We start from the raw sequence: 20,203 nt of genomic DNA, 5'->3' as shown, positions 1-20,203 counted from the left end.
CAACGTTTTACCATAATATAACACCACATACATGACAACGGCTTTACTCCAATCATTTAGGTCGATTAAATATAAACACAAGTGTAAAACATAATTCCCTGTATTGTCAAGACGACAATATATATTTTAAGAGCTTAACCGAAACACGTTTGGTTACAAATAAGAAGGATGCTTTTATTTTGTCAGTGTGACACCGGAAACAAATTAAAAGTTTGAGTTCATCTCCCGCTCTCCGTCATGTAACCATAGTAATGGACAGAAGCGAATGGGAGCATATACTCACCTGTTTTCAGGTAATTGTGTTATCTTATTAGCCTACTTCAAACCCGTACAGCCCCACGAAGTGTTTTATACCTACACTAATTCCATTCAGGTGTTTATTTTAGCTATGTTGGGCTGTTTACCTTCTAACTCCAGAAACGGTGCTAATAGTAGCTATTGTTTTTAGCATTTCGCTACTAAAGTAAGTGTTGCAGTTAGCTTGAGGCTACATGTGACATGTTCCTATAGTTACTGTGAATTATTCTCTTCGGTAGGCATCTGCACGTAGATACCTGGTAAGAAATGAAATCCGTAGTGCACGAGAGGACTTTGAGGACATCGTTAAGGAGATTGATGGAGGGTTGACCCATGTACAGTGGAGGGAGACAATCATCCCCATTCCCCACTTCACAGACACTGTAAGTAACTAAATCGGATGTGAGAGTTTACGTTAATCGTTTGAAATCGGTGCTTATTCAAATCCTTTACTTACAAAAGTACGAATACCACTATTACTAGTAGAAATGTTGAAAATGTGACTTCACTATAAATGAAAATCTATTTAAATTATTAAAAGTACTTCTATACATTTAGAAACATGTATCCTGTGACTATTAATCTATAATATATTATACGATTATTATTATTTTAAATGTAGTACTATTTTATATTAACTGCAAACAATTATTAATTCATTATGGATTACTACTGATCATTTCTCAATTAATCGATTGTTTTGTATGTGAAAATAATGTGGAATGTCACAATGACCTATGTATCGCTCAAATCTACTTCATCACAAGTAGAAAGTGGAATAAAAAAAAACTCATATAGTAAAAATATAGTCAGATTGTACTGAAGTACAGTTCTTGATTAAATAATATAAATAAATTGTACCTCTGTTCTCATGCATTACCAGGAGTGCCCATTCCTACGACACCGCAGCTCTAGCAGAAAATCTTCAACTCCTGGACTAGATGTCTGTGTCAGTCCCCAGAGCCTATCATTACTGTCATCGTCTTCAGCACCCTTACCAGAGGAGAAAGGAGATCATCATGTCCTGCTTGAGAAGATAGAAGCAGAGCGAGATGATTCACAAACCAAAAGACAGGCTTCTCCCTCTGAGGACTGTTCCCTCAGCAGTAATGTTAGAGAGGATGGAGAGGGACAGAAAGGAAGCACTGAGGGGGAGAAAGATGGAGACTCCACCACCGTCTGGAGCAGTTTGGAGCTGGACAACAACGAGGGTCATTCTCACAAAGGTGACGGTTGCTAACATAACAAAAGTAGTTCCTTTCACAGCACTGCAGCAGACATTAATATCTGTATACAACATTTATATATATGCAGTTGATTATGGAACATATACTGTCGGCTATGGTTTGCTTCGAATATATAAAAAACAGTGGATTGAAAAAAAAATGTTAACCTTTATTTAACCAGATAAAAGCATTGAGATAGAATCTCATTTGCAATGCTGACCTGGCCAAGAAGGCAGCAACGTTACACATAACACAAACATATAAAATACAGAGAACATAACTGAGAAAACAAAAGACAAAAAAGCAGTCACTACATTGTGCACATTAGGACAGTAAGAAAGGTGCACTACTTATTACTGCAAGTGCAGCTAGTGGTAAGGACTTCAGACAACTTCAATTTAAAACATGCTATTGAGACAAGTGCCGTCAGTTTGAGGCGTGATTGAAGGTCATTCCAAGAACAAGGACCATAATAAAAAAGACTCCTTTTCCCAGCCTCAGTCCGCACAGCAGGTACCTGGAACCGTATCCAGGCACTGGATCTGTGGTTGTAAGAGTCACAAACTGGAGCAAATCTGGCATATATGTACAGTGGAAGCTTACCTAAAATGGCTTTATACATTAATAAAAACCAATGCTGCATCCTACGCATAGTAAGTGAGGACCATCCCGTTAGGCTATACAGTTTGCAATGATGAGTCCTATAGGGTGCATTTGATACATAACGCAGTGCAGCATGGTAGAGTGGGTCAAGTTTGGCCAAAACAGTGGGACAGGCAAATCTATAAATGGTATCACCGTAGTCCAGCTGGGACAGGAATAAGCCAGAGACCAACCTTTTACGGGATGAAGTTGAAAAACAACATTTAAGTCTGTAAAGGAAGCCAAGAGTGAATTTCAATTTCTTAGTTAGAACTTCAATATGGTGTTTGAAGTTCAGATTACAGTCCAACCAAAAGCCAAGATATTTGTAGGTATCGATAAACTCAACAGAGACGCCATCAAGGGTGTCAATGAAGAGGCAAGAGGACGCTGACTTGGGAGCAAAAAGCATTGCTTTGGTTTTCTTACTGTTCAAAAGCAGTTTGGAATCAAGAAGTGCATGCTTCGTGCAGCGTGATAAAATCAGATTTTAAATTGGAAACGGCCATATCCAGAGAAGGAGCATATAAGTATACAATAGTGTCATCAGCATACATATGATGGGTAGAGAATTGCATCTGATTACAAATATTGTTTACATATAATAAAAAGAGCAAAGGCCCCAACATAGAGCCCTGTGGAACTCCCTTCTTCAAGGTGACAGGGTCAGAGACAGTACTACCCAACCTGACGCATTGAGTACAGTCGGTTAGATAACTCTGAAACCAGAAAATGGCATTATGACCGAAACGAGACATCAACATAACATTAGACATAATGTGGTGATCTACAGTGTCAAATGCTTTGGCTAGGTCAATAAACAATGCAACACATACAGATTTGTTATCCAAAGCAGCCTTAATATCGTCTAAGACTTTCAGACTGGCAGTCACAGTACTGTGCTTTGTTCTGAATCCAGATTGCATAGGGTTAAGGATGTTGTGTGAATTTAAAAAAGTTGTAGCTGAGTAGAAACTAGGGACTCAAGAATCTTTGATAACGCAGAAAGATTTGAGTTAGGACGATAGTTATTTAACTCCGTGGGATCACCAGCTTCCACACAGCTGGCAGTGTGTGAGTGGACAGGGAGAGATTAAAAATATCAGTTACTGGTTGTGCTATAATCTGAGCTGCAATTTTTAAAAAGAACGGGTCGAGGCCCTACAGACTTTTTAGGATCAATTGATTGCAAACCTTGTAAGACTTCAGAGACCGAGAAATAAGCTAAATCAAAAACAGGGGAGTTCATCTCTTGACTAGGGCTCTGAGTATGATCATTTAGAGAGTCATGACTTTGCTCATAAAAAATGTGACCAGCCTTTTTGAAGTGAGCATTGAAAGCATTAGCCATACCATCTGAATCTGAAATAAAATAATCACTGACCTTCAGTTTTTTTGGGAAACTAGAAACCTTCTTGTTCTGAAGTGATTTAATTGTTTTCCAGAACTTAGAATGGTCATTAAAACAATCAGTGGTTAAGCTCAGATAGTAATCAGCTTTAGCTTTTTTAATAAGGGCTGAACATTTATTTCTGAGGACACGCAAAAGAAGCCAGTCATCACTAGAGTTAGACTTTCTAGCTAAGGACCATTGCTTATTTCGATCATGAATTAGATCAGATAATTCTCTAGTAAACTATGTTTACTAGAGAATTTCCTATTCATAACTCTGAATTTTCTAAGGGGGGCATGTCTATTAATAATCGATAAAAAGTGATCAATACAAAATTGGACGGCAACATCGACAGATGGAATTAACGCTATGAAGTTTAACCTCCGCCAGATCGTGAAGGAAAGCCTGCTCAGAGAAGTGTTTGAAGCAGCGCCTGAGCACAATAAGGCCCTTGGCTTTGGGCAACTTAGTGCTCCTAACGCAAGCAGTAGTACAATGGTCGCTGATATCATTAGGAAAAACACCAACAGACACATACTTATGAGCTGCATTTGTTAGAATGACATCTATAAGGGTATCGTTATTGGGTTTGGCAGGGTTTATTCTAGTGGGACTATCAATAAGCTGAGTTAAGTTCAAAGAATCACAAACATGCTTAAACTGTGAAGATTTATCACTCAACCAGTCCCAATTTAAATCACCCAATAATATGATTTCAGAAGAAAACGTAGACAACAATTCAGTAAGGCTAGTAGTTGCATCCCTGATGGCCGATGGAGGCCTATAACAGCCAATAACAGTGAGAGGATCATTTGCTATAGTTATTTGGACTGCTAGAAACTCAAATTGCCTTGGAATTGAAATTGAGTGAAGGACTGAGCACTGTAGTTTCTCAGCAGTGTATATTGCAACACCACCAGCTCTGCCCTTACGATCTGCTCTGAATACATTATATATCCATCAATGTGAATAACAGTGTCAGTGACAGACGGTTTTAACCAGGTTTCAGAAACTACAACAATATCAGGCTTAGCAACTAAAAACCAGGTCTTGAAAACATCTAATTTGGGAACTAGGCTTCTAGCATTAACATGCCGAAATCTCAATCCTTGCCTACAGCTAAACTCATTCGGAGTTGGCAAATGATGCAGGGAAGCAGAGAAACACTCAGGACCAGGGTTAATGTTAACGTTACCAGAGAGTAAAAGCAGTAACTATATTAACAGTCTGGAAGATGATTTTTTCACATGGGCTCTGGACGCGTCGCTCCTCCGGGGGGCGGGGCTGCTCCGATCCTTCGTTATTAGCGAGTCCAGAGTAAAAAGGGCATACGGGAGAGCGCATTTCGTGCCATGAAATGTCAGCTTTTAGTAAAAACTATCCGATGGAGTCAGCGCTCCAGAGGTTCCACCATCCGAATGTCCGAAGTGAACAGAGATATTGCTGGGAGGCAATCCGTCAGTTTTGCCGACATGCGGGCTGACAATTAATCCCAGGAAAAAAGCGAACACAAGGGTAGCTTTAGGCAACATTGTGCCTTAACACACCCAATTCAGGATCCGCAGCTCAGGTCGATCAGCAGCTCAGGTCAATCAGCCCCCGTCAGCACGGCAGGACAGACAGCAATCCAGAGTCCGAAAGAGCGACAGCTCAGGCAGAGAGCAAACAATCCAGTCACAGCGAGGCACCGGCACAAAACAGCCCAAACACTTAAGCTTTTAAAACGTTTTTAAAAGCGCAGCAGACCAATTTAAAAACGGGTCTAAAAAGCTAATTACAAATTATAAAATATCAGTATGCACAAGAAGAACGAGAATGAGACAAACACTAACAGAGACAGAAACAAATTAACGTGCTTCCATCTTTGAACACACACCTGGGTGCAATCAGGTGCGAAGGAGCTTCAGACTCATTATTATAGTTTTGTTTTTTTTAAAGAAAATGTTTGGCCTTCATTCCTTTTTTAATGATAGCATAGCTGAAGTTAGACAGTAGAGCGAGTGAGGGAGGATGACACTCTGCACTTATTATAATGTGTTTAACAGTAATAACTTAAGAAAGGGACCTTTTCATCTTTTTTTAAATAGCTTAAAAAAACCAGCATGTAAGTGATAAAATGCATACCATTTATTTAATCTGATCAAAATGTGAGGTTTTAAACGAAATAGAAAAAAGAGAAGAATAAACTCAAAACATGTAGAAAACGCATGTAACTGTGGTTGCCAGCAGATGTGATTCCTTTAGAGTTAATGCCTTATCACTCACCTTTCCTCCAGGTCCCCGACAGTTCACCTTGGCTCAGGAAGTGCCCCCCACCCAACAGGCCTTGCGTCTCCATAGAAACACCATGACCATGGAGCTGGTCTGGCTCCAACAGGCCATTGACAGCAGGAAAAAGGTAATTTGAAGGAAGGGAGGAATGTGGCGTTTCAATACATTTATTAATTGGTGGCAGTCTCCTGCTGTAAGAAAATTACAAACAACATTTATTAACTGACCTCAGAAGTAAGTCAGTAAATTGGGTCAAAGATGCATCAGTTCTAGAATAAATACTTAAACCGATATTGTAGATATTAATACCTAAATAATAACCACAGTGTTACCTATTGAACACAATCAACATGTCCTGATAGCAGTAAAGCAGCACAGAGCATCCTTCAGCATCATTTTCTTCCTATAATCCAACCTCCTTATTATCTGCGTGCATCTGCAATAATGTTTTTAGTTTATCCAGCTTTCTGCCACCTTTGCAGCCAGCCTGTGTACTAACAGGGATGCAAACGTGTCACCTTTCGGCGAAATTCGCCGTTTTTAATCCAAAATAGGTCGTTTGTGTGATTCATGTAGATCTGCAATAAAAATATTTTTGGGGTATGGGGGGGGTCTGGGACCCGGTGCTATGTGCCATCATGACACGCATGGTGTTCTTTTTTTATATATTATAATGAAGCGCGAGCTGTGTGCTCAAGTCTTCCTGCCTGTCGGCTCTGCTCATGGATGTATAATAAGGCTCTGCTGCTCCACGATGAGTGTCTAGCTTCAGCAGCTACATTACCTACGGGTGCGTTCGTTAATATTAACTGTGTTGTCCGGAGTCACTGTGGCACAGACTGGACCGCTGGTGAACAGCTGTTAGAACGGGCCGTTCAGGTGTTCAGAGCAGAGCTCCCTGTCGGAGCGGCAGAGCGTGATGTGCACTGAAAAGTTTTTCTGTCGCAATATTATCGTTGAGCAAACTTAACTAGCAAACCAGCATCACTATCTGCTAACGTTAGCTTAAGCCTTCGTTTTCTATTAGTTTTTTTCATAGGCTATAAACGGAGGTGGTATAAGTATATATCTTGTACTTGAGTAAAAGTAGAAGTACCCAGGTCTTGTACTTGAGTTAAAGTAGAAGTACCAGAATGTAGGAATAATCCTGCAATCAAAATGTTCCTCAAATAAAAGTACAAAAGTATTATCATCAAAATATAGTTAAAGTAGCGACAGTAAAAGTAGAAGTACTCAGGTCTTGTACTAGAAGCACCAGAGTGTAGGAATACTCTGTTACAGTAAAAGTACTCCATTCAAAATGTTCCTCAAGTAAAAGTATTAAAGTAGCGACAGTAAAAGTAGTCATTGTGCAGATTGGTCCATTTCAGAATAATATATATGATATGTTTTATAATGATTGATCATGAAAGTGTTCTCAAAGCTGGTAAAGGTGCAGCTAGTTTGAATGACTTTGTATACTGCAGGGTAGCTGGTGGATTTACTCCAGGTGGAACTAAAGTCTGATTTAACACTTGGTTATATTTCACATCATTCATCCACATATGTGAAGTAACTAAAGGGATTAATACATGTAGTGGAGTACAAGTACACCATGTACCTCTGAACTGTAGTGGATTAGAAGTACAAAGTAGCAAAAGAAACATTGAAATACTTAAATAAAGTACAAGTATCTCAAAATTGTTCCCAAGTAGTACTTGAGTTTATGAACTTAGTTACTTTACACCAGTGGCTATAAAGATAGAAAGACTAAGCCTTGCACAGAGGCATGAAAATACATTTTCAAAATGCTCAACAGTGCTGCCAAAATGTTAAACTCACTGCTACACAATTAAAATAAATGCTTTTATATATATTTATATTAGATGTGACTCTTTGGCATTTCTGTTCTTAGTAACACTGCTGCTTTAGTTGTTCTGACTGCTAAAATCATCTGTTATTCCTAATTTTAAAGCCGATATTCCGTGGGGTCGGGGGGCTCGGATCCTTGTCACCTTTTTCATACCTGATGAGTTTGCATCCCTGACTAATCTAATCCCGTAATTTATCTATTAACAAATTGCTGTCTTCACCAAACCTGCACCACTGCCCCCATGTAGCACCCTGCAGCTCCAGAAGGTGTAAAGGTGTCAAGATGTGGAGGAATGTGCGAAAACAACACCAAATGTAAACTGCAGCTGAACCCAGACCAGCAGGATTTACTCATGCATGGGATTCAGTTCACCTGAGGTATAACGGGTCAGAAGAATTCACTTTTAATGATTGTTTTTTCCTCTCTTCCTTCTCCTCTACAGTACTTGTCACTCAAGGATGGGCTGAGCGTATCTTGAAGGCAGAAGTAATCTGAACTGGACTGATCGCTGTCAGGATATTATTTTACTCAAATGCAAAGACACCGGAAATAAATTGTCATCCATGGAATTAACTCCTTTTTTGTAGATCTGTACATTGTGTATATTTTATTTGCTATGTTTAAAAATAAAGATTAAACTGTATTTTTCTAAAAAAGTCTACTTTCTGCTGTTGTTGCCACTGCTCATATCGGTCTCGTGACATCATTTGTGACTGGGTGAGGTAGTTACTGTTGTGTAGGAAAAGGTTAACTCAATCCAGGTCAGGGCGATCGCTGACTCAAAACAAGTTGGTTGTGACTCACAGAAGCTCAAATTCCCCATTTAGATCACAATGAATGAGCTCTCACGCATCACATAGGAGTTCTGCACACAACTGTCTCCTATTGAGCTGCTCTAGTCTTAAGGTATTAATGTCATTAAAGAGCACTCAGGAACATGCTTTTAAAAGTAAAAATTACATTGTCCTGCTTCCAAAAAAGGTCCTTGTTTTTAGATCAAATGTCATGTTTTAAAAGGTCACATTTCCATAATGGTTCTGTCACCATAATTGCCAGCTTATGCTAATATGCATATTGATATTTAGCAAATATGTTTTGGGGGGAAAATACAGACAAGTGGGTGTAGACGTTATCTTATTGATTCAGCTTACAACAACACAGCGACCCACCCCTTCTCTCCTCCGTCTGTCCCCTTTTGTTGTGCTTGCTGCCGATGGTTTGGCCCACAAAGCCGGTCATTGCTGGCCACGCTGCCATAGCAACCAGGAAATACTCACCGCCGTCAGTGGAGTAGTGTGTGAATTTGTGAGTGTGTGTGCTAGGGGGATAGAGAGAGCAGAACGTGATGAGTGGGAGTCCAGACGGATCACAACAACAGAAGGGAAGGATTTCCACCTTTCGCCTCCGATTCAAGCCTTTCCTCGCTTCATCGTCCAACAGGAGGTAGTGACTGAACATGGTTTTTATTCATGTGTGATTCAAAGAATGTGTTATGTAAATGTACCTGATGTATGAAGATGGTCAGTAAATGCAATTATAGGTGAGTGAAATGACATGTATGTGGAGAGAATGATGTGGTGTTAGTGGTTTAAAAAAAACACCTTTTTAAAGAATGTGTGTGTGTGGACTATCAGTACCTGGCTCAGATGGCTGCCAGCACAGCAGCCACGGTTCTCCTGCCTCCAGTGAAGAGCGTGGTGGTCTATAAGAATGGAGACCCTTTCTACAGTGGACGCAGGTTTGTGGTCAACCAGCGACAGGTGGCCAGCATGGAGGCCTTTCTGACTGAAGTGACCCGGAGCATCGGGGCCTCCCTGGCCGTCAGGACCCTCTACACGCCCAGGCAGGGGCACAGGGTCTCAGACCTCCAGGATCTTCAGACAGGAGCCAAGTATGTTGCTGCTGGCTTTGAACGGTTCAAAAAACTTGAGTAAGTACAAAAAACATTTACTATGCTGATATTAGTGTGCAGTTCTAGGGGCTTTCTGTGTCTAAAATGAAAGGAAATGAATTAAGAATCAATTCTAACATACCTTTTGTGTGAGAAAAGGGTTTAAAATGATTTTCTTCGTTATATCTTTTGTTTTAATGCATAGTTACCTGACCGCAAGAACGAAAAAGCAGCCGGCTGGCCGTGAAGAAACCCAGGTAGGCTTTCATTTTGATGTGTGGGCGTTTTGCTTTTAAGGCCCACTCCATCACTGATTAATCCCAGTTTAACCAGGAAGAATGCACCCCCTGGCACTGTACTCAAATCCAACCTTTTCTAGTTGATATTGTGCCAAAGCAAATATGATAATGACGGCAATATTTTCCTTGCGTGATATCAGACAGGAAAGGTCTCAGGAATTTCCATTAGTGAGATTTGCCTTTACATTTGACGACATTGTTTTGTTGGCATTAGTTTGATTAGCGTTTTAGCGTTTACCGTCCCCTCAGTGGTATAGTCTACGTGATACGCGGGTATACGCCGTATACCCACTAGAAAATGCCAGTGATTTCCGTATACCCTCTTAAAAATGAGCGATGATACGTAACAACTTCATTTTGTGACTGCGCTTTCACGCTTTCGCCTCTTCGTTAATACTTTTGGACGTCTGGAGCTTCCGTCGCATGTGGCCTGTGGCCTGTTGCTAAGCAACAGCAACACACGGCTCTGACAAACCCCAGGTTTCTCTAACGTTATCAGAATTTGATCCGTCCACCATTCAAGTTCGCGGAGCGCTAAACAGGAAGCAAACATGAAACGAAAACAGACGACAATATTTCAATGTTTCCCCCTATTACCACTATAGAAGAAGAGCCATGTCAGGTGGCTGTCCTAAAGGTGATATCATTAACGTAACTGTAGCTAACTTGCTAACTTGCTAGCTAACTTGATCAACGTTAGTGTGGTGGATCAATGGAAGAGAAAGGGAGGGAGATACTGTCTGTGTGTCTGTGTGTGTCTGTGTGTGTGTGTGTGTGTGTGTGTGTGTGTGTGTGTGTGTGTGTGTGTGTGTGTGTGTGTGTGTGTGTGTGTGTGTGTGTGTGTGTGTGTGTGTGTGTGTGTGTGTGTGTGTGTGTGTGTGTGTGTGTGTGTGTGTGTGTGTGGTCAGAACACAATGTTTATATTATCTCCTTGTTTCGGACACAGATGAGAGCTCCTGGCCAGCCTTGTGGACTGAAAGTCAGGCTATGGAATTTAAGAACAGGCATCCTTGGTTAGAGTGGAGGGACAGAAAGTTAGGTAAATAGATTAGACGACATGAGACGTCCAGACTCCAGAGCACACATAATAGCCCAGGAGCTCACGGAGAAGGGTGGACAGGATTTAGTTGGACATTTGGTGAGAGCTGTGTCAGAGACTGTTTTTGCAGAGACAGATTCTGTAATCAGAACAGCATACTATCTTGCGAAGATGAACCAACCTTTTACTGACCATGATAGTCTCATTGAGCTTCAGGAAACAAATTGTGCCAAAATGGGCACTAGTCTGCACTCAAGGTACAGTTCCACAAAAATTGTAAAACACATAGCAAAAGAGATGCAGAAAAAAATTGTTCACAGTATTGTGACATCTTCAAGCAAGTTGTCTGTTCTCATTGACGAGGCTCCATCTGCAGGGCGAGTGGACGAACACAGTGAACCCAGGATGGACATGTTGAGTGCTTTTTCAACCCTCATTTATTGAGGTGAAGCTTATTTGTTAATTTGTTTCTTGTTTGAAGCTAATTTGTCTTGTAGCACTTCAAGGATGTTTGCTTGTTCATTTAAGCTGATACAGTACATAGTTTGACAATGATGTATGGAAGATAATAGGGCTGAACAAGTTTGAATAAACTAATGCATTGAAAAATAGGTTTAAAATGATTATTGTGTGATATTTGTGCAGATCTATGCGAAACACGTGGGCTTTTTCCATCATTGTTCATTCTTTTATTTTTTTATTGTTAATGTCACTGGCAGTTAAAAGTCACATACAAATGCTTATAATACATTGACATGTTGATAACACATAACCAGTCTCAAGACTAGTTATGCATTAGTGAGTGTGATGGTGTTCATGAGGTGTTGTTTCGAGACAGGTGTCGCTCCGCGATGCGTCGCTCTAGGATGGATGAATACAATTATTAGAGTATACCCACTACAAAAAAGTAGACTACACCACTGCGTCCCCTCGATGTCCGTGTGGTTGTCATGTAAATTACCGGATACAATGGTCTGATGACGTAACTGTCATTTACATGTCACTCAGGCCTTGCGGGGCGCCCTGTAAAAGCTCCAATGTGACATGTGTAGTTACAGCTGGATGTTGCCAAAGAGCAGACAATCTGAAGTAAATCAGATTTTATAACCGTTTTCTAGTGAATCTGAAATCTGTTTTCTTCAGTGATGGCGGAAGCTCTCTTAAAATCCAAACAAAATTCATTTCAAACACGTTCACACATGCTGAGGAGTGCTTGCTTTGTATTCTGACCCCTTGGCAGGTAGGCTACAGTATGACCCCCTTTTTTTGAGTGTGCTCTCAGTCTCAAACCATCAGTGTTACTTTTCTGAAAAACATAGAAGGAGCGGAGACCGATTGTGTGTGCCTTGGGTGACTGCCATTTGGAAAGCGAGAGTTCTTAGGTTTTCAAGTCTTACATGCCTGTGTTGTGGTTGCTGTGGAGCAATTCATTTCATTTCATTTCAAACCTTTATTTAGACAGATAGGTCCCTTGAGATCATGGATCTCTTTTACAAGGGAGACCTGCATCAATTTAGTTCCACATGAAACATAAAAACAACATAAAAACAAACAATAGAGGACATCATATTTACATATTCACCAACACTTACAAACACCCATAGTGTCAGAAAGCATCTCGTGCAGACGTGCCTTAAAAACATTCAGAGAAATAAAATTGCTCAATTTTCATTTGGACTGGAGGCTGTTCCAAGCAAGTGGAGCTGCGCACATAAAAGCCGTCTTACCTAAGACAGTCCTCACTCTTGGCACATCTAACAAGAGTGAGTCTTACATGCCTGTGTTGTGGTTGCTGTGGAGCAATGCAGGAAGTGTGTCTGTATGTGAGTTGTGTTTGATCCAGCTGGTGAAACAAAGAGTGGTGCTTTCACGCAGTGTTATCAGGGCTGTGTGCGTGTCTGGACAGGCCTATTACCCACAATTCACCACCCCATGCCTCCTTGTTCTCTGCTCTGAGACAATGTAAATGCATCAAACGTCTCTCTCTTCAAAGTAAAAACAATAACGGGAGATTATCAATGTCTGGGTTGTTCTGAGTGGATTGATTTAGTCCAGCTACATATCAGAGGCAGACATGGCTATCGACTGAGTTAATTGAAATATGGGACAAAATGGGCTTTGAGAGGAACCCTCAGATCACAATATGAATGGGCCTTTTAAGACATCTCGCAGTGATGTTAGATTCATTTGCTGCGCCACTTGAGCAGAATAGTTAGTGAGCCATTACCGCCATTTTGTTTTGTGATGGGTGTGCAGGATATACAGTACATGATTTAAAAGGAATTTTCAATATCGCTGAGTTTGCAGTATCAACTATCTGATGTTCTTGTCTTCTGCAGGCCAAAGCATCCCATAGGCTCAATGTGTCAGCCAAATGGAGAAAGTTTATACCTCTACCCTGCATTATACAGTGAGTTTGATAAACTACATAAAATAAATAATGTTTCTTTTGAGGAAATAGGTAACTAACTGTATGGTGTACGGTGGCTCCTTCTCAGAATGAGTTGTAATAACTTTCGTGAATCTTTTTTAAGCGCCCAAACTTGTGTGAATGTTTTTATTTGTCCAGGGAAACAAAAAGAATGGCTTCTGCAAGTAAAAGACTGTTACTTTGAAAGATACCCCTTGATTTATCTAATTCAGAATCATAGTCTCATAGATTTGGCTGAAGATGTTTCCCATACTTTGACTTAACATTAGGACATTAAGAAACCCTGTGTTCTCTGTTCAGCGTTTTCCGAAATGGAGACTTGCTTTGTCCACCATTCCGGTTCATCATTCCTCGGAGCATGCAGCAGGACCTGGAGCAGATCCTGAGTCTGATCACTGAGAAGGTCAGCTTAAGAACCGGAGCCGTGCGCAGGTCAGTGACAGAAACCCATCAAATACACGTGTGGAACAAAAATAGACGAGGAGATATAGAATAAAAACCTCCCTGTGACCCCGGTGCTTTATCAGGTTGTGCTCTCTGGAAGGAGCGACTTTGTCGTCAGCTGTGGAACTGGAGACTGGCCACTGCTATGTTGCCGTGGGAACTGAGAGGTTCAAGAAACTTCCATATGTGGAGCTGTTGGTTTCAAAAGCTACAGAGAGGTATTGTGCAAGGTCCTCTGTGGGTGTGTGTAAATATGTCTGTTCTGCTCCATAAATAAAAAGTTGATTGTCAAACAAGAAATGTTTTTTAAACATTTAAAGCATTGTTTTCTTTATTTTGCAGATATTACCAAGGAAAGAGAAGGCTGTTAAGGAGAAATGAGGTATCTTTAATTATATGCAGTTTATTAAGTCTTAACATACAGTCCAAGCATTGTTTGTCTTCCCTTATGTTCACATGTCAGGTGAGTGACAGCTGTATGTGTTTGTGTGTTTCTCTCAGAACAGGAAAGCAGGAAGTGGTCCAGAGGATCAGTACAGTGACTCAGCCCTCCTCGACTCCCCAGAGGTACAAATCGGTCTATAATTCACACCACAAGAGCTATATAGGGACTGTTAATTTGTTTTGTGTATTCTTCCTAACACGTTCAACACCCCAGCGAGACAAACTGTGCAGAGAGTATTTTTTATTTTGCCTATAAATGAAATTATATTTAGTCAGTTGCATCCCATGAATTTCAGTCAGATGGTCGCAGGGTGAAGTCCACAGGAGATGAAGCTGCAGCTCCAGCAGAGCAGAGCAGGAGAGAGGAGACGTCTGCCTTCTTCTCCAGGCCCGTCAAGATCCGCAACAACAGAGGACAGCCCAGACCCCCACTCAGCAATGGATCTGGTTAGGAACCCCAACTTTAAACTTTAAACTGAATTTAGTTTTCCTCATTTGAACTAGAAAGGCGAACTTTGTAAAATGCAGATGTCCTCCTGCTGGATCTCTCTCTTACCTCCCTCAATATAGCGACAAAGACAAGAAAATGTGGGATGTATTCATCTCATGTGATGATGAATTTAACTGATTATAAGTATTGGAAAAATATCACTGGTCACCGGCTTGAGCTTCAATATCAGGATACATGTATGTATTATCCTTGCAAGAATGGAATTAGTCATCACATACAGAGCATATGATACAACTAGTTCCCAGAACAGCGTCCTTCACGCGCTTATACAAGACAGTCTCAAGATGCAGGTATACCGGTTCATAGCAGTATAAAATGTCTTGTTCAAATTAGCTAATCTGTTCATCATGTATGCAGGATCGTTGTCACATAGCTAACATATGCCTAAAACAGTGTTTCTATGGATGCTGGTGTTTGAGCCCTGACAAAAGACCAAATGTGGCCTACAACAGTCAAGGTAAGGGTTTTTTCAGCCTAGCTGATTGTCTGAAAGGGTTTTTGCTACTAAAGCAGTTGTTCATTGCCCACTAGCCGGTTATGAGGAGTAAGCGAACAAAACAGTTACATACACTACATACATACATTTTTTTTATATTCAAAAGAGAGACTCAGCCCAACAACAAGCTGTCCTTGAACACAACTGAGCAGAAAGAAGTATCAGGTCGATGGGTCCAGGAGTAGGCATGCGTATAATAAATGTTCTGTGGATCACAGCAGCAGCTTTTTGATTTCTGTCTGTCACAGTCCAGCCCAGCCTGTTGAAGAGAGCAGCACGGAGGAGAAGAGAGGAGGCACGAGGGGCCGAGGAGGTGCACGAGGACGAAAACACAGCTACAGAGCTTCCTGTTGACCAGGTCAGCTTTATACATTAACATTTTTTTTTCTTGATGTTTGTTTAAAGCAGAGCTAACTCTTAATCTGTCTCTCATTTTCTGTCCAAAGAGAGTAGCAGAGATAGTGGAGGATGAGGAACAAAACGCTCCTCTCGACAACACTCAGCAGGTAGGCATTGTTCATGCTCATCCGTTAGCTTCCTGTATCATTGGAGAAATGTGGAAAAACAATGTCCTTCACATTTACAGGCTGGGTATGATTTAGAAAAGAGGTGGATGATGGGAAATAAATAAATGTATGTATTTATACATTACCGTGATGAACAAATGATACTGAATTCTGCATTTGGGAACAAAAACACATAAACCCTTTTTTCTCAAGAGACTTTCACAAATGATGGGAAAGCAGGTACAGTATAGGACATATGAGTGGGCGGTTACAATTACACACGGGTGCTGATATTAACAGGTTCAGTTTCTGTGTAAATGGGTTCAGAATATGATATGTTTAACCTGTAACACGGTAACATCGCAACAAATGGTGTGAAACAACAGAATAGGATGCAAGGACCATCGAGTATGATGAAATTCTGAGATGACACAGACTGTACTGCTTATGTTCAGTAGTAAAGGGACACAGACATTTTTCAGCATTCAATGTGTGTCTAATTTCAGGATCCTGAAAGGCAGCAGACGTCTTTGAAGTCAAGGCCTTCGTCAAACACATCTCAGGTAGAGAGCAGGGAAGAAAAGGTGAGTCTGCCAACCTCAAAGTGTATTAAAATGCTTCATTGCTTTTCCTCTAACACTATTTCCGTTATATCCTCTAACAGGAGAGCCCACAGGTTGCCCCGTCAATACAACAGAACACAACCATCATCAAGAGTCCTGGTGAATTCATCAAAGAGGTTTAACTACAGCTGACGAGCCAGCGGCTGTTTCTATGATGACCAAATGTGCTCCAATTAATGTTTGATTACATTTGTAGTACTTTAAAAGTGTTAATGAGCCAAGCGACAACTTGAATTGATGTTTTATTTTAGAACAAAGTCCAAAATGTGAACAGGCATGCAAAATAAGAACAAATAACTCAGGAGATTTAAACTCTTTAGTTCTAGTACAATCCAGAATCTGACAAAACAACGCTATTCTGACATTATACCCTTCATAAAGTTATATTATATTGCTGTGAATCTGTTTTACAGGAATGATTCATAAACTGTCTAGGTGTTCGGAACGCATTATATTCCATATCCAAAATGTACATAAGAAACAATATTTTTGGGATATTTTAAGACTTCATGTATTTTTGATTTGCAGAAATCAGTGATTCAGACAAAAAATGATGTTTAGCCAACAATTTATTGATAGAATACCAGCCACATTCCATCGTCTGTACAGAATGATTTGTCAATAAAATACTGTGACAATAAAAACTAAATATATTACTATGTACATCACTGTTGTTTCTGAAATACTTCAGACATGTTCGCGCAGCATACAACAAGGTAACTCGCTATAAAACAACAAAACCATTATTTTATCTAACTCAGTAATACATTATGTAAACAAGAGTCAAGACAGCCAGAAAATAAGTAAATGAATAACCGTTTTATCCTCGGGCAAAACAGCAATTTGTTCTCTCCTGTGTCCTGCTCTTTCCCAAACAGAAGGAAAATGTCCCCGTTAAACGAGAAGGTTAGATCTAATTGGTTCATTTTCAAAACCCAGCCTTGTTTCTGTTTGGTCTCTATAGCATTTATGTAGATGCCAGTCACATGGCGGGGCAGCAGAGTACTTAAACGTAAAAGTTAACAACCACCAACTTGTATGCAAGCCCCATAAATCTAGTCTAGCCTTGAGTTGAACCCCACATGCACCCAATTCCCCTTAAACTTGGCGTAAAAGCTTCTGGACAGGTTTTTTTAAGCTCACACTGAGTTCATCTAGGCATCATTCTCCCACCAGAGCCGTTGCTCTAAGGAGTCGCTGTCAGAATCTTAATTTCCCCCTCTAGTCCCGCCCCAAATCTGCTTTGGCCTTTCCTTCCCTGCAAAGGAATCACTTGAAGGTATGGGAGTTTGTATTTAATCCTCATCCCTGTTAGAGTTCCTGGGTCATATTCTGCTTCACAGTGTCCGTGTCATTAATGGAGCTTATAACACACAGCGTGATGCCAGCTGTGGTGAGGAACATTCCCGCGACAGCCTCTGCAGAGAGGATATGAAAGAAAAATTAAAGTGAAAAAACCACATTTAAAAAGACCAGTACTGTATTTTTTCAGGCAGAGGAGGGAATTAACTGCTCCATAAAATGCTATAAAACATTTCTTGAGTCTTGCTTATGTAACCGCTCTGAATTTGTTTTGAAGCCACATTTTTCCTCCTAAAGCTTGAAGTATCCCAGATTAGCCTGCATCAGTATTACTCAATGTTTGACTGCCCTGGTACTTGAAAGCTAGCTTGTGTATGAAAATAATGTCCCTTACGTTTGCCTCCAAACTCTTCACCCAGAAACTTGCCGGTGAGCAGAGTGCAGAGGAAGGTAAGAGAGTTGGCCACAGGAACAGCCAGCGAAATCTCTGGGGAGGAGAAGTGGAGAAGAACATTTATAATATAGATATACAGTATACTTGTATATATACTGCTACCAAATGAGCAGGCTTGACTCCTGCTGGAAATAGATGATGTAAATTCAGAACAAAAAGGAAAATACCCCAAAGAACCAATGTTCTCATAATGGATATTGAAAAAACTAAACCAGTAGAAATACATTTATTTCTCAAAAAACAAGCACATTATCAAGGCAGGAGGTCATAGATGATGATTGTATTTATCCATTGTCCTTAAGGGAAGATCCCTCCCGTTTAACATTTAAAGCTGCGCATGTTACCACGAGCAGTATCATTTGCTGTTTTAGGTATTATTGAGCTTTCCGACTCACTATCAAAGCTTACTGGGAACTATCACATTACATGTTACTTGTTACATTATTATGCCATTATTATTAATATTAGTTACACCTGTGCATTTCGACTTGTCTGCTGTGAAAGATGCCTAGTCTTCATAAATAAGGTGGGCTGAAGAATTGTTCTCACTGGCTGAAAGCAGGTTGAAATTATAAGAACAATTTATATTAGTTTACAAATATCATTATTCTCGGTGGGCAGGCAGGCAGGAAATGCACCTGATCTTATTGGCTGAAGAGAAGCACAGGTGTGAGAAATAACAATAATGATGATTGCTTTACTTTAGCCCCTTCCAAGCCTTTAGTATTGTGCTTGCCAACTAAATGGAGTGCTTTACTGGCAAACGTAATGGAACAACTCAGCTATCGTTAATTTTATTAGCAACACCTGTGCTCTTCGTGATAGTTATTTGATTGTACAATGCCATGTCTTTTTATGATGCTGCAACGCAAAAAAGTCCCAAATTTGGATCAATAAAGTACCATCTTATCTTATCCTATAGTTCAAATGTCAGGTTTAAAAAGCTAATTATCAGTTAGTCCACCTTCAGACAGTGATGTGTGTCTCACCTGTGGTGGAGAGTGTGTAATAGTACACCAAAGAGCCACTCTGGTTCAGGAGAAAGGGGACCAGGTACTGTGGAGCAACACATGGAACAAAGTGCAATGTAACTAATTGTAAGGAAAAGCAATCCTTTCACAGTGGCAAACAATTAATGGATGTAAGGGTGTTTACCTTGAGGTTTAGGAAAAGAAACTTGACCTCAGCCAGCAGCTGTGAGACTCTGTTGTTGTGTTGGACATGTTCAATCCCCTCAGTGCCTCTCTTCAGGAAGGGGTTGGTGCAGCCCCACAGCACGGACACCAGCAGGAGACTCAGTAGCTCCACTGCAACAAAAAAACAGTCATATACAATCTTCCCTGTGGCTTCACACCCTGGTCAGATATGCTACTAGTTGTGTTGAACGACAGGTGTCCATGACCCGATAAACCACAAGAGTAGCGCAGTTAGCACCTGTGCTATAAACACCATGGAAAATACTGGGGGTCATTAGCTTAACGTTACTTCCCTAGCATTAGCTCTTTAAAAAGTTAGCTTTATTTTGGTTAGTTAAGCGTTATACGTGCTCAAGAGGAAGCGGATACGTAGATATATATTTTCGGAATCAAAATAAATAAGAAAAGGTGCCAAATATCATGATTTGGGAGAGGAATTGTGCTTTTAACCACTCACCTACGGTCACCATCGTAATGTAAACATCCAATGACTGACGAGTCGCGTTCAAGACTTCAGCTCTTCAGGTCAGTTAGTAAATGTTACGTAAATTGCCAGAATATTAAACGGTTTTAAAAAATAGTAATGATAGTTATTCAGTGGAGTAATTTAGGTTTAAAAACGACTACAATAAAGCACCGTAATTGTTTGGGGCAATGCTCTCATTCATGAACCTCAACATTTTGTAGCGTTTCTCGTTATCTTGAATGTTGCTTTGGATTTTCCCCATGTTGTTGTACCGAAAGGTAGCAGCTGAGGGCGCAATAACTAACAATAATAAATCAACATTATAGTTATTCTTTTTTTACATTTTCTTTTTTTCTCATCCTTTAGTTATACATTAGTTGCATATAATTATAAGCTTCCTTCTCATTGCATGTCTGTACA

General features: G+C 40.3%; 3 protein-coding genes across 3 annotated transcripts; 2 read left to right on the top strand and 1 right to left on the bottom strand.

The window, feature by feature from the left end:
- Positions 1-176: 176 nt before the first annotated feature.
- On the top strand, positions 177-8,306 carry iqcc (IQ motif containing C). Its single transcript, XM_034111055.2, has 5 exons — positions 177-293; positions 537-680; positions 1,181-1,523; positions 5,835-5,956; positions 8,124-8,306. Exons 1-5 carry the CDS (start codon positions 252-254, stop codon positions 8,157-8,159), a joined length of 687 nt encoding a protein of 228 aa, XP_033966946.1. The 5' UTR covers positions 177-251; the 3' UTR covers positions 8,160-8,306.
- A 643-nt stretch (positions 8,307-8,949) lies between these two features.
- dcdc2b (doublecortin domain containing 2B) lies at positions 8,950-17,028 on the top strand. Its single transcript, XM_034111052.2, has 13 exons — positions 8,950-9,124; positions 9,316-9,611; positions 9,778-9,829; positions 13,250-13,320; positions 13,642-13,773; positions 13,869-14,003; positions 14,128-14,167; positions 14,287-14,352; positions 14,526-14,676; positions 15,485-15,594; positions 15,683-15,742; positions 16,249-16,326; positions 16,407-17,028. Exons 2-13 carry the CDS (start codon positions 9,328-9,330, stop codon positions 16,485-16,487), a joined length of 1,260 nt encoding a protein of 419 aa, XP_033966943.1. The 5' UTR covers positions 8,950-9,124; positions 9,316-9,327; the 3' UTR covers positions 16,488-17,028.
- tmem234 (transmembrane protein 234) lies at positions 16,917-20,025 on the bottom strand. The gene is made up of 5 exons (XM_034111056.2): positions 19,775-20,025; positions 19,277-19,428; positions 19,111-19,177; positions 18,062-18,154; positions 16,917-17,783 (listed from the first exon to the last, which is right to left on the bottom strand). The coding sequence occupies exons 1-5, from the start codon at positions 19,785-19,787 to the stop codon at positions 17,677-17,679; spliced, it is 432 nt and encodes a 143-aa protein (XP_033966947.1). The 5' UTR covers positions 19,788-20,025; the 3' UTR covers positions 16,917-17,676.
- Between the last annotated feature and the right edge of the window lie 178 nt (positions 20,026-20,203).

This window comes from Pseudochaenichthys georgianus, chromosome 22, assembly GCF_902827115.2.
Source record: "Pseudochaenichthys georgianus chromosome 22, fPseGeo1.2, whole genome shotgun sequence".
Taxonomy (NCBI): Eukaryota; Metazoa; Chordata; class Actinopteri; order Perciformes; family Channichthyidae; genus Pseudochaenichthys; species Pseudochaenichthys georgianus.
This window is presented reverse-complemented; position numbering and strand designations above follow the sequence as displayed.